At 38.1% G+C, this 14550-nt stretch overlaps 1 protein-coding gene across 2 annotated transcripts in view; it reads left to right on the top strand.

Moving 5' to 3' along the window:
- The window catches only part of slco2b1 (solute carrier organic anion transporter family, member 2B1), a 37819-nt gene that overhangs the window by 9522 nt on the left and 13747 nt on the right, over nucleotides 1-14550 (top strand). For both annotated transcript variants that reach the window (XM_042431308.1, XM_042431306.1), the window contains exons 6-7: nucleotides 2342-2440; nucleotides 8767-8897. In XM_042431308.1, the coding sequence (XP_042287242.1) occupies nucleotides 2342-2440; nucleotides 8767-8897 (230 nt within the window). The remainder of the gene's footprint in view (nucleotides 1-2341; nucleotides 2441-8766; nucleotides 8898-14550) is intronic.

The following is a 14550-nucleotide window of genomic DNA, read 5'->3' as shown; positions in this document are numbered from 1 at the left end:
ACAGCCGCAGCAGGAGCGACGGAGTAAGCTACGGCGGAGCCTGTGACATTAGCATGTTAGCAGTGTTTTTGTAATTACTCTCACTGCCAGAAGGGTGAAACAAAAGTCCTGCACTGCAGCTTTAAGTACTGTATTGAAGTCAATGAGAGTGAATCTGTGATACCATGACGAAATATATTTTGCTGGTGATCAGTATGTCACAGGCTTTTCATGCCTTTAACTCCCAGCTCGCAGCAGAGGGAGTCAGGGGTTGAAAGAGGAGGAGTGACAACTTGCACTGCTCCCGACCGCGAGAAGGGTAGACAAACACCTGTTGAGCATCAGTTACTCCATTTACACTCTTCAAACATCTTGGATGGATCAGTGTAAAAAACCATTAAACTGTAAATGCATTCAAGATGGATTAAAATCAGACTGCAGATGAGTTCAAACCCATGAAGACAAAGAAATGTTTAATACATCCATGTCTTGGCTAACTGTTATTATGTAAAAGTGTAAAAGTGCAGAAGTCCTTCATCTTCTGGTGTAAACAAACAGCTCCAGATGGTTACCACCGCTGTGTGGGCTGGAGCACAGCCAGCCATTATTTTCAAGTAGCTGAGAAAACCAACAGACAGATTGTAATCATGTGATCTGACCAATAAAGACACATATATGTGACTTAAATGTTATCTGGATTGTACCCAGATATGAGACACTTTAAATGACGACTGTAAATGGGACCAGAGTTCATATTGTAATGGAGCTGCAGCGGCTTCTGTTAGCTTCATTTTACAAACCTCACTCACCTCCAATCCAGGATCAGCCTTGGCCTTTTCAGCGCCAAATGCTCTCCATATAAACAGTACAAGTGACTAGTTGTTGTCCGTTTTGGTGCAAGAACATGTGACAGTTGTGGCGTTCTCGCAGGATTTGCGGGTCATCTACCTGCAGAAGAGAGAAGTGGTTCAGTGTGTTGTCTGTGAGGTTTGTGCTCCATCCTGACTGTCAAAAACTAAACAATCAGTTGGTGGAAACAACCTTCATGTGTGGTCTGTCCAGTCTGTGTATGTTTCAGCTCATCTTCAGGTTTGTCGCCAGTTTCATGCAACTTAAACCTTCCTTAAGCTGAGAAGAATTTACCTTAACAAGGTGCTTTGAGTGGTTTAAGGTCCTGTTTGTACTTTTTGCTCCTCACCTCTGTTATATCACTATCATACTCACAGCTACTCCATCATATAGCTGCATATAGAAGTTAGCATGAATGGTATTTATTAGCTGGAAGATGGTAAATGTGCTAACTTCTTTTTAACATAAACATTTCATTAGGCTATATATTTTCCATCCAGGCAGGTCTGCAGTACATTCACTTTACAGAAGGTTAGCTGGTGTTTGGCACCATAAAGAGAAATAAAAACCTGTGAGGAGCAGATAAGAGATCTGAGTGTCAAGTCATGGGAGTAAAGTTCAAAACAGTCAGAAAACAATATGACTAATGGATCAGCACTCGAGCACAACTGAAGCTCACGGTGAAAAGAAAACAACAAAAGAGACAAACGGCCGCCTCTTTCTCATGTTAACAGGTAGAGTTAGGAATGTTGCCGCCTCCGTGCAGCGTGTGCATGTGCTGCAGGCTCTCTGCTTGTAAAACAAAAGATTTTTAAGGGTTTCCTGGAACCGGGTTTTAATCAGTAACACTTCCCAAAACGTGATGCAGAGGCACATTGGTTGCACAACACATCCTCATAATTAAATGACAGAATAGGTCAGCCAACAAAAAATGACCTATAGTTAAATTTACGCCATCTAACAGCCGGAGTAAAACGCTGATTTCCAAAACCGTCACAAATCACTGTTGAACAATTATGATGTTTTATGATGTGACAACGCTGTGGTTCAGGTCTGGTTAGGGTTAGGAACAAAAGCCACTTGAGTTAAAATGATCACATGAAACATGATTTATACTCTCTTAAAGTTACACAACCTTTGTTGTCATGGCAACAGTAAACACCACAATGTTATGGGTTTTCATAAAAATGTCCTGAACAGCGATCTCCTGCAGCAAAGTCCACTTTTAAACCCAACCTGCCTCCTCTTGATAAGGCAAAATCATCTCATCAAGTCACCTGATACTGACGTCACCTGAACTGCATCACGTCCACGAGTCATAATTAATAAAGCCACTAGATACGTGTCTATAGGTTGTTTTGCCGACCTGAATTTTAAAGCTATACTGTCATTTTTCTTGTGACGACAGGCTGGACTGCAGAATATAAGTGATATTGTCATACAAACATTTTTTTATTTATAGAAAGACTGAACTCTGACAACAATGATGTTTTGTCTTTGTCGTGTTTTTCAGGCATCCTCCTCGCCGTGACCTCCATCGGCCCGGCCCTCGGCTTCCTCACAGGCTCCTTCATGCTGCGCTACTACGTCGACTTTGACAAGTTACCCAAAGGTGAGTGAGACGCACTGTGCTGACGATCCACAGCTGGCCTGGAATACCGTTTCAGTATATGCCCTCAAGTAAAGTCGAGCACTTCGTTTAAAAGCAAAGGGAGGATTTCCTGCATGTTGGGGTCACTTATAGTTCTGTGATTTGAGAAGTTGATTAATGTTGGTCATTTCCTCAGAGTAGACAGATAAGTGACATGGAGTTAAAGCAACAAGGAAATAAGATTTAATCACTGTCTTGCTTTCGTAATGTCGCTGTGAAAAGTTTTCACTCACTTGACTTTTTTGCACAACTTGTGTTAAGTTATTTGACAGTCAACTCAGTACAGTCCTTTGGATTTGCCAAAATTGCAATTACAACTCTGAGAAAAAAAAAACAATGATTCAAAACTAAACATGTTACAAGATAAATATGAAATTATGATATGTTTCCCCACATTAAGTCAACAGTGAGTCAATAAGCCTGAGACGAAACACCCACAACACAGGGTCAAACAGGTCTGAGTCAAAACATCCATAAAACTGAAACAAGTCAGAACATCCACGTGACTGAGCCGAGGCCTGGACAAGCGTGAGACTAGTCAGAGCAACGAGCACATGTCTGAGACAGTCGGCAGTAAATCAGCCTCCGTAAAGTGACTGAATCAACCTGTTGGAGACACAAAACTTAAAAGGTTGCACCTGTCAAGCAGCGTCATCAACAACCAGAAAAATCTCCCTGAATTTGTTCAGCTGCTGCCGTCATGTGAATGTCAGCAGGTGTTTCTCAGTGAGGAAACATCCAGATGCATGTCAGGACTGGCAGTGATACACAAGTCTTTAGTTTTGACACGAAATATTACACAACCTTAAATATCAAACATATAGACCTTCATCTCAGACATTTTGTCAATAAAGTGTAAGAAAATGGTGAAAAATATTAAGATGACGTCCACAAACCAAAGATATTCAGTTTACTGTCTGAGAAATTAAACCAATTTTTTCCTTAAAGTATGACTCCAAATGATTAATTGATCATAAAAACAGTTGGCAACTAATGGATTAATCGCTGCAAGGTACACCTGTGCTTTTCTGTAACATGCCAATATGTCCTCTGTGGAGAAAGGCCATCAGTTCCAGTTGAGTCAGCTGACAAATCAGAATAAGTCTTCCAGTTTGTTTAACAGGTTTCCTTTAAGCAAACATTTAGTTCACACTCTGCTGACCTGATTTTGTTCATGTGCAAAACAGACGTGCAGCAGCAAGCAGTCAAACCTCATAACATCACCGCAACACAGCAACAGTTTAAAACTAGATTTTGTCTAAATGTCTTTTTTGAATTCTCCATTTAAATGAAAATGCAATGACAGGAGGCAACAGTATCTTATTGCAATTACAATCTTTCTTTCAGGACAGAGCTGGCAAAGATAATACAGGTGAATGTAGACGATATAAATAAACTAAAATAAAGAGAAAATATCAAAAATAGGCGAAATCCTTCTTTAGCATTCACAAGTAACATGAACAACAGTGAGGTTTGGTTGTAAAGCTCAGCTCTAAGCTCTGTAGTTAAACAGGTTTCCTTTAAACAAACACTTCACACTCTGCTGACCTGCTTTCGAAACAGACGTGCAGCAGCAAGCAGTCGAACCTCACAATCTGTCTGTGTGTTCTCACACACTGAGAGCGATAACATCACCACAACACAGCAACAATTTAAAAACTTTTTTTTTTTCTCTAAATGTGTTTACGTGTTTTTGAATTCTCCGTTTTGACAGAGAAACAAAAAAACAGACATGAATGCAGAATTCACAGCAGACATTTTGTCATAGAAGGAAAAGCTCAGGTGTTATAATAACATTAAAGATGGTTTCAAGTGTCTCTGTAAACCGTGAGAGTCTGACAGTCAGCCAGCAGCTGCTAAACCTCAACCCTGAAGCTTAAACGGCTGTTTTTTAGACCTGTGCTTTTCCTTCTGTAACAAAATGTCCTAAAGGTCCATAATAATGTAATAAACCAACAACAAAACTATAAAGCAACACCACTCAGCTCCACATATAAAAAGTCACACAACACAAACATTTTGTTATAGAGATTAAGACATTAAACTTTTTTTTTTAATGATGTGTATAACTGATGATGGAAAGATGAAGAAGAGGAGACAGTGGATCAAATTTAAACTTCACTCCCTAAATATTTCCATGTCATACAGCACGTCTCTCCAGTTTGTAATTAGGGCAGGACCAAATCTATGAAAAAAATACAATTAAATATTAAAGCTGGAAGCAGCGTTGGTCGGGACCTCGCACTCTGGCTGTCGGGATCAGATCAGATTTTGCTTTTTAAAAATGAGGGATAATTCTTACAAGTGTGGTGTGCTTTTATTTTGAAAGTTTGATTGACATGTGTACTGTCAGGTGTGTAGAGACAATAAGTAACTGCAGCTGGACACAGAAAAATACTCATATATTTGAATGGAGAGTGTGAGTGAACCCACACCTTTTTGAACATTTACTGCTTCCACATAGTTTTAGATACAAACTTCATTTGAACTTTAAATGAGTCACGAGACTTTGACCTACAAATCTTGAATTTACATGTTTTTTCTATCTTTTACTGTTTTTGAGATATTAGAGTTTGACTTTTAAGGTCTTTTCTTGCTCCTCCTGTGATTTTATAATGAGTGTGTATTGCGGAATGTTTCACAGCACTGAGGGAGTGACATCACCAGGAGCAGTTGGAGAGGAGGATGTTACACCTCTTGTGAAATATCCTCATAAATCCCATGACTTTGGCCAAAACTAACATTAAAAATCATATTTTAGTGGGAAATTCCGTGTGAATCCATTCATACAGGTTTGAAAGTGGTCAAACTTATAGTTTAGACAGCAGAAGCCTCTGTTTGGCACAAAGTTCATGTCCATAGATTGCCTCCCCATTGTTTTACATTGTAAGGGGTGATGTGGCACTGCAACTTTCAGGGCTTATAAAATCCAAGCCGTTTGAGTTATTACAAAGTTTTTAACTTTTTTTCAGCACAGTGTCATAAGTCACCTATTAAAGCTTGAAGCCGATACCATTAACGCCCTCAGAGGAGATAGCGTTTGTTCAGGGGCCAAAATTGAGGCAAAGTCTTATTTTGAAAGGCTAATTGCAGACTTCCTGTAGGATTTAGGTCAGGGGTGTCACTGTATGATTCGTAGGTCTTGATGAGACAAATAATTGATTTTGGTTTGATCTCTCTACGACATTCCTACGGGCCGTGGTAGCCATTTTAGTTACATAGGTGGCACTAGAGAGCACATTTTGGCATTTTAGGGGTTAATTTTTACATTTTATCAAATTTTTCACCAGACCTGATGTGCGTGCCAAATTTGGTGAGTTTTTGAGCATGTTTAGGGGGTCAAATTTAGGGTTTAAATGGCGTAATAATAAAGAAACAAACAAACAAACAAACACAGTCCTCGCCTGTAGGCCTTTGTAGGCCTCTGCCTTTTGGGCTCGGTCCCTAAATATAATATTCAATCTGTTATCTATTTATCAATATCAATTATACAATACTATATATATATATATATATATATATATATATATATATAAGCATTTATCATTTCATATGAATACTAAATAGGGGGATTTAAAATAAAGTGTTGCTGAAAACTCCAGTTTGATGAAAACTCCCGAAGCCTGGTTGTTTTTGTTACCTCTGCTCATATTTCTGTTGCCAGGACTCGACTGTGTGAACGTTCGTTGAGGTTCACACGCTGCAGTTTAACACCTCAAGAATTAATGGAGCTCCACTTTCTTCAGAGGCGTGTTGAAACAAAAATCTGTTTCCCTTTGCCATGTGGGGCATGTGTGTGAACGGAGGGAGATGATTGCGTAAGTGTCTGTAGTGTGTCAGTTTGTTCATGCACATATATGTGTTTGTAGGAGAACGTGTTTCTATATGAGGGAGTGAGATTCATGTTGTAAAAGTTTGTGCATCATGTCAATGAGGGTACTAACAAGTACAGACGTATAAATGTGGGTGTGTGTGTCTGGCCTCTGGGAACGTTGTGAGGACTCCTTTGAGTTTTAACCTGTGATGTGAGGACATTTTCAATTATGAGGACATTTTGTCTGATCCTCATTTGTTCAAATGCTGCTTTTGTATTCAGGCTTATTTCCGGAAAATGTGAATAGCAGTAAGAGTCCTCACTAGTTCAGAAGTATAAATATGTGTTTAAGGAGGTTTGGATTGGGAACTAATGGCTCGTTTTGTCACTCGGCTGGTCTTTGTTCTGGTAGAAACCAGTACATTACAGTGAAACCAATTATTTATTGCCGTTGGTTTGACTCATAAACAGTTCATCATTTTATTGGCTGATGGCCACATCTGATTCAGCAAGAACATAAATATGCAGAGAAGAATCTGCAATTTTTTTTTTAAGATTTCACAATTTTTGTAGCATGAATGTACAAATTACTTCAAAACAAATGATGAGTGTGTTCCATTTAAACATTTTTATGTGCATTTTAAATTTGTGCATAAAACAACCCGAGTGGAAACACAGAAAATGCAAAAAAAAAAAAAAAGTGAGTGGAGCTGAGTGGATAAAAAACAGACATAAACAGACTGACTGAATAAGTGTGCATTAATGCTGGGAACACTTGTGTCAGAGCACTTGAGTCTAGACTTCTAAATCTATCAACTATTTGGAGTTTTCAAGTACTTGTTGTTGCGCACTTCTCAGGCCAATATAATGCAGGACACACTAACCAGATGTGTGTGTATCAGTAGTGGTATTAAACACATTTATACCCAAAATATTCGTCTGTATGTTAAATAAGGCTAATCATTTATTAAATCAATCAAAAAATCATTTATTAATTACTTACAGTGATAATTGTTTTGATGCTACATGTGTGTGATTTTTACAGTAAATAAAGAAAAACGCCGACTCATATTTGTATCATGACATAATAAGAGCAAATAAAGACATTTCAATATGTGCAAAACAATTTAAAAAAAGCTATTAACAGACAGTAGTCTAACTATCATATCAACCAAACTGCAGCACAGAGAATCTCCAAAGTCCACAAGCAGCAAAGTAGCCACAGGCTAACAAGCTAACAGGCTAACAGGCTAACGAATACTGTGTGACTCTGGTACTTGAATGAATCCAGCGAAGCCCCGAGCCTCGAACGGCTGCGTTTGTTATCTAGCTGATCTTGACCTCTCCAATATGTATCTATACAGAAACAGCAACATCATAATGTTTTACATGTTATAATACTCTTAGTCTCATGTACTCATACATTAACTTACTGTAAAAATTCAATAATATATCTGAACTCTGCGTACCTGCTTCTGTCACTTCTCGGTAACACCCGAAGGATAAACATGTCCTTAAAGCATCTACACTTTGTCACACAGCACTCAGATAAGCTTTTAATAAAGTTTAAGGTTGCAATGCCTCTATCTTTATCTCTGGCAGCTCGTCTGGTAACATAAAGCAGAGTATGCAGAAGAAAGTGAGGCTTTTGTTACTGTTGCACTTTAGAGTGCAACTAAGTATAGACGTGATACGTTATCAAACCCACAAATGAATCAACACTTTAGATTCTTTCATTCATTTTATGTCAGCACTACCTGGTACCCAACTTTTTGAACATGTCCACGTTAGAGCTGAAACATTTAACCGGTTAATTGATAAGTCGATCAACAGAAAGCAGACCAACAACTAGTTGATTACAAATAATCATTGTAGTAATTTTTTTTTAACAAATGCTGGAATTTGTTGGTTTCAGCCTCTCAAATGGGACGATTTGATGCTTTTCTTTGTCGCACATGATAGTAAATCAAATATCTTTGGATTCTGGACTGTTCATTGGACAAAACAAGACATCTGAAGAGGTCTTCTTTGAGTCTGGAAAATTATAGCATTTATTATTTCACCATTTTCTGACATTTCATAGGGAAATCAAATAATCGATTAAATGAGATAATAATCAGAAGATTCATTTATGATGAAAATAATTGTCAGCTGCAGCCTTAGTCCACACTAAGGGTCAATTATGCTCAATCAGAACTAGTTTGTATGACGTGTCCGACCAATTAAATGTGTTTATAATTGTTATGAACGGTGAACTTGAAGGTCGATGAAAAGTCAGTCGTCACAGAGAGGTGGGAGCACAATATCATTTAAATATGGGGATAACATCACATATTTTTTAACAGTCTCTCCTGGAAGACAGTCATACTGATGCACTCTGTCGTTCACATGAAGAGAGCTGGGCTTCTTTCTCACTTCTACATGTTCTTCAGTTTGTGTTTTGTGGCTGATTTGTGTTCCGTTGTGTTTCCAGACCAGATCAAGTTGGATCAGATGGACCTGCGCTGGGTGGGAGCCTGGTGGCTCGGCTTCCTGGTGGCGTCCTGCTTGCTCTTCCTCACTGCGCTGCCTTACCTCTTCTTCCCCAGAAACATGCCCAAAGAGGTGAGTCGGGATCGAGTGGCAACTACCACAACTTGAGACTGAAGTGGTATCTTAAAGTGCCACTGACGGCCACTAGATGCTCCAATTGACTCCCATTCAAAAAGCATCAACTTCTCTCTACAAATACTGAGTCAGTCATTGTTTTTAGTGAGTCTCAGACTCTAAATTCAGGCCCTCTAATAAGTGTGCTGGTGGCCATTTTGGAAATTATTGCTCCGATAATAAGATTTGAAGACTTATGGTAGCTTAATGTAACTTGATTATGATATCTGCCCTGTAAGCACAATTTAGCGTAGCATAGCGTAGCGTGTTTCCATAGCATGAAATGTAAAGGTGCCTCCAAACAACCTGAAGCTGCAACTCTGGGCTTCAAACCAGCTCCAACACAACATCACATCTCGCTACGTCCATCTTTATATACAGGCTGTGGTCAGGATCAGAGAAACTCCTACCTGATCTAAAGCTTGTAGTGGAGGTCAGTGCAGGAGCAGCAAATGCAACTTTCTTTTAACCAATCAGCGTTTTGTTTATGGGCCTCAGTATCATAAAAGCCCAGCTGGGTAAGGAGAGATGGAGTCCTGTTGTTGTAGCCCCACTCCTCCAGATTTACTTTGGTTTCCTCAATAAAATTAAGTCAACAGACAAGCAGAAGCTCTGCAGCCTATTCTTGCTCAGTACTACTCACACGCAAAATGATGAATCATTTCTTAAAAGCCTGACTTGTCCTGAAAAAAAACAATATATGGCAGCGTTGTTGGCTCTGCTATAAACCTATAAATGAAGGGAAGTAAAAACAACATAGGGTTCAAAGTTTCCCAGTCATAACTAGGATTTGGATGTTAATATGAATATTTGCTGTCCCGAAATGAGACATCACAGCGTGACTAACAGCAGAGGAGGAACTCTCAGCTCTCTGTGTTTCCTGCGGTTGTGTTGATTTATTTATTCCTTCATTTAAACCAACATCATGGAGGCAGAGGTCTGTGTGATGACAGCTTGTCTTGATTATACCCTCTGATGTGATAATCATCAAATTATGTCAAACAAGTTAACGACCTTCAGACAGGGTGGATTTGTTTTCACACACAAAAAAAACAGAATTAACATTAAAGGAATAGTTCAGCATTTCGGGAAGCTTATTTGCTGAGTTAGATGTTCAGATTGATTCCACTCTCATGTCTGTACGCTAAATATAAAGCTACAGCTAGCAGCTGGTTAGCTTAACTTAGCATAAAGACTGGAAACAGAGGGAAACAGCTAGCCTGGCTCTGTCCAAAGCTGACAAAATCCACCTATTAACACCTATAAAAGCTCATTAATTAACACATTCTGTCTTGTTTAGTTCATACAAATGCCGAAGTGTAAAAATTACAATTTGAAGTTTTACAGGATGTTTTGTGTCAGACTATTTCCTGGCCCTGAACAGTTGCCAGGCAACCAGCAGAGACTCTGCAGAGAAAGTTACTGGTTGAAGCCAAGAAATAGTCTGAACCATTATAACAGCCACACTGTGGTGTTTGTACAGACAAGATATAATGTGTTAAAGGACGGTTCATAATTCTGTGTCTTAAACCGGCAGTCAGGTGTCCATATGAGCAGTGAAAGAGGTTTTCCTTGCTGTAATCATTCCTCCTGTTCATACTGGATATTAAAAGATCCTTCAAATGTGCTTTCAATGGAAGTGATGGAGGCCAAAATCCACAGTGTGTCCACACAGTCATTTAAAAGTCTGTGTGAAGCATATATTCAGCTTCAGCAGTCTGAGTTATTCATATCAAGTGGATATCTGACACATTTACAGTCTTTTTTTAGCATCAAATTCCCTCTTTGTGTTTCCTCGGACAGTGTTTCCCTGTTGAGCTGCAGGTGGAAGTATAGTAACGAAAAGAGGAACTTTGGCACTAAAAAGACTGTAACGTTGAAAGATATCTACTTGATTTGACTCATTTGGACGCTGAAGCTTCATTTTAGCTTCAGATAAACTTTTAAATACATTTTTGCACAGAAGGAGGACTGTGGATTTTGTCCCCCATCACTTCCATTGTAAGTGGATGTGGAGGATGTGTAATATGTTCCAATTTTATAAAAAATATCTAGCACATTTCAAATGTCCTGGTCAAGGAGGACAAAATACTAACATTTCACTCCTTTATTTGGCTAAAGTCACATTATTAAAGAGCCAAAACTTCTTCAGGGCGTCAAAAATGCTCTGAAGAAGTGAAATGTAAATATTTTGACGAGGAAATTTTAGATGTGCTGCCATTTTCTTAAAAATATTTTTGGAACAAGCCAAATTTTGGATTTTGGGTTTAGCACTCCACTGAGAATCACATTGTTGAAGCGCAACCTCCTTCTCTGATGACGTTTTTTTATATAATCTGCATCAAATTAAACAAAGTGTCAGTTGCAGCAGCTGTACTTCGCCGCGATATAACATCTGTGTTTATAAGTGCAGATTTATGCGTCACTGAAGTAAATCTAGTTGTTAAATAGAGATGAGTTGTTATTAAATATTTACAGCCGCTAACTGCAGGTGGAACTGTCGCTAAGCTAGCTGAATGAGCCAACTGACAAAGCTAACATTAGAATCCTAATATCTGAGCCATTTATATTGAAGAGTAAAGGAAGTAACATGGAATATGGTCGACATATCTGACCTGACACCCTAGAATTCACAGGAAAAACACAATATACCTCAAATTACTGAACTTAGACTAAATGACCAAATAACATAACATTTAGTTTAGCATAATCTCACTGTAAACTGCATGAATGCTACTAATCCTAAAGCACGCATTTCTGCAGGTATGCACATAGAAATAAAACAAATTCACACCTGCATTCACAAAGGACTAACAGTTCACTGTATTTTATCTTTGGCCCCCTAAAACTGTTAAAAAAAAAGTTATGTTACAGCTAATTTGAAACTAGTTAGTTACTAAGGACTTAAGACTTTACACACAAACTGAGTGATGGATTTATGATTAGCTGGTACAACACAGTCCTGTAGGAGAAATTTACCATAAAATGTATACAAAAGACAGGCTTTTAATAAAGTAAATGGACACATTTCCACCTAATGTCATTGACATTTGTTCACCAGTTTGAGAGTAACAAATGATCAAACATAGTGAAGATAAGAAACATGCCCTCACGCTAACTCATGTCACCTCAATGAGCTCCAACCAGGAGTCTCTCTCAGGGTGTTTTGGCTGCGTCCCCCAAACAGAAAGTTCAGCTCTGCTATCAAGTAAAGGAGGCGATTTATTCCAAAGATTGCTTAATAGATTTCCTTAATATTATGGCCTCATGAGGGATTAAACTGTAGCCAAATACTTTCACTTTCACAGATATTTGACTCAGACTTTCCACTTAAAATGTCGGCAGGAGACACACTATCGCTGAAGATTTTAAATGTTTGATTTGGTGTGTTTTATCAGAGTCTAAACACTGACGGTTATATGTGTAACTTTGGTTCTGAGTCATGGATGACCTCCAGGGACATCATGTGTATAATAGTTGGATATCCAGCATCTGTGGAGATCTAATAAAGGACGTTTCTGATACTTTGTTATTTTATGGTTGAATCATCATCTGTTGTATTATGTCGTCTGTACTTAACTGTACTTAAGTACAATTTTGAGATACTTGTATTTTACTTGAGTATTTCCATTTTAACCTACTTTATACTTCCACTCATTACATTTTAGAGGAAAATATTGTCATTTCTACTCCACTACATTCGTTTCACAGCAATAGTTATTCATCAGTATAAGGTGTAAAATTAGCTCTACCATGACAACATTAAAATGCTGCTTACATGTACACATCAATTAATCTGTTTTAATATTCAAATATCTAAAAATAGACCATTTTGCATAACCAGTACTTTTACTTTTAATACTTTAACTACATTTTGCTGGCAATACTTACACATTTTTACATTTTGGTATTGCTACTTGTATTCAAGTAAGGATCTGAGTACTTCTTTCACCACTGGTCTGATTTACAGATGAAGGCTGAATCCTCATCAGTTATCCAATGAGTGCTTGACACATTTATGGCCAATCTGCAGAGCATGATGAAGTTTAAAATAAAAGTACATAAGTAGTAGTTTTCAGCGTACACAACAAGACAATGAAAATATAAAGTATGTTGTCACACAGAGGTCTGGTTTCACTTGTGTGTTGAGGACTTTGGCTGCTGTTAGAGTGTGTTGGAACGCAGGGAGCCACATCAGATAGAACATTGTGTGAACAAATGCTCAGCACAGATTGTTTCGTTTCATTTGAGCAAATATTTTCCATCTGATGTTTTTTGTGACGGAGCCAAAAACTCCCCCACAAATTGACCCAGATTTCCTCAGAAGGTCGCCTGGCTCAATGTAGCTTCACTGGACTTAAACAATATAAATCACCTGATGATTTATATTTAAGTACTCCACAAAGATCTACATATATGAGCTTTAGGCACATTTTAGTCTTTGGATTATTATCAATCTAGTTTTCATCAGGGACATTTTAGTCTCATTTTTCTTGCATTTTTCATTTTTATATCTTCTTCAGCTGTTAGTGTAAAAGGCAGTGTTTACTTGTTGACACACGTGTGACTCTGACACGGTCTGCAACTAACCATTATTTTCATTATTCTTTAATATGCAGATTATTTTCTTGAATAATTGATTATTTGTGAGGTCTGTTAAGTGTTGGCAGATTGTTCCCAGAGTCTACTGTGACTTTTGAAAATGTCTTGTTTTGTCCAACCAACAGTCCAAACCCAAAGATAATCTGCTTATGATCATAGAGGAATATGAAAACTAGAAAATATTCACATTTAGGGAGCTGGAACCAGTGAATTTTTGCCAGTTTTGCTTAAAAATCATCAAAATTGTTGCAGATGAAATGTCTGTACATGGATTAATTGACTATGTTACATTATATGATGTTAGCCACAAGTTACTCAGCTAATGATAGCTTCTAACATCAATGCTGGCTATCATGTACTGTCCTCCAAACACACCACATATTCAACTTCAAAAGTACAACATGGTACTGGAAAATATTTGCTAGCAACAGGATGGCCGCATTAAAATTCCTTTCCTTTCTCATCATCTTAGGTAGTCGACAAAACACATTTTTTCAAAAGCAAAATAGAACATTACAAAGCATTCGTCAGCCTAAAGTGAGCTAACACTAATGCCAACTCATTTATTTCTGGATTTAGCTCAGTAAAAGTCGGACAAACCACAGTTTCAAGGGCGTTTTAATGGTTAAATTAGAGATTTCACCTTGATGTCTCCTTTAATGCTTCTTTGTGCAATAGGGGAACTTTGAGTGGGAAGCGTATGTAGAACAGGCACGTTAGCGTTGTCACCGTAACCCAACCTTGAAGGTAAATAACCCAATTTTCCATAAAACAATTAATATAATTGGCCCAACCTGAACAACCATGGTTGGGTTAAGAATGCAACACAGCATTTTTAGTGTGTAATTGCTGCAGTAATCCAACAGAATGACTCTCCTGTTCAAACAGAATGTTCCCGCTCACCTAACATTAGCATTAGCATTAGCACAGCTAACATTAGCAGCTGATCATTGACTCAACTGTTGACTAAAATCCTGTTAATTGTCTTGCTTTATGTTGAGTGCAAAAG

The sequence above is a fragment of the Thunnus maccoyii genome, chromosome 13 (genome assembly GCF_910596095.1).
Source record: "Thunnus maccoyii chromosome 13, fThuMac1.1, whole genome shotgun sequence".
In the NCBI taxonomy this organism is placed as follows: Eukaryota; Metazoa; Chordata; class Actinopteri; order Scombriformes; family Scombridae; genus Thunnus; species Thunnus maccoyii.
This window is presented reverse-complemented; position numbering and strand designations above follow the sequence as displayed.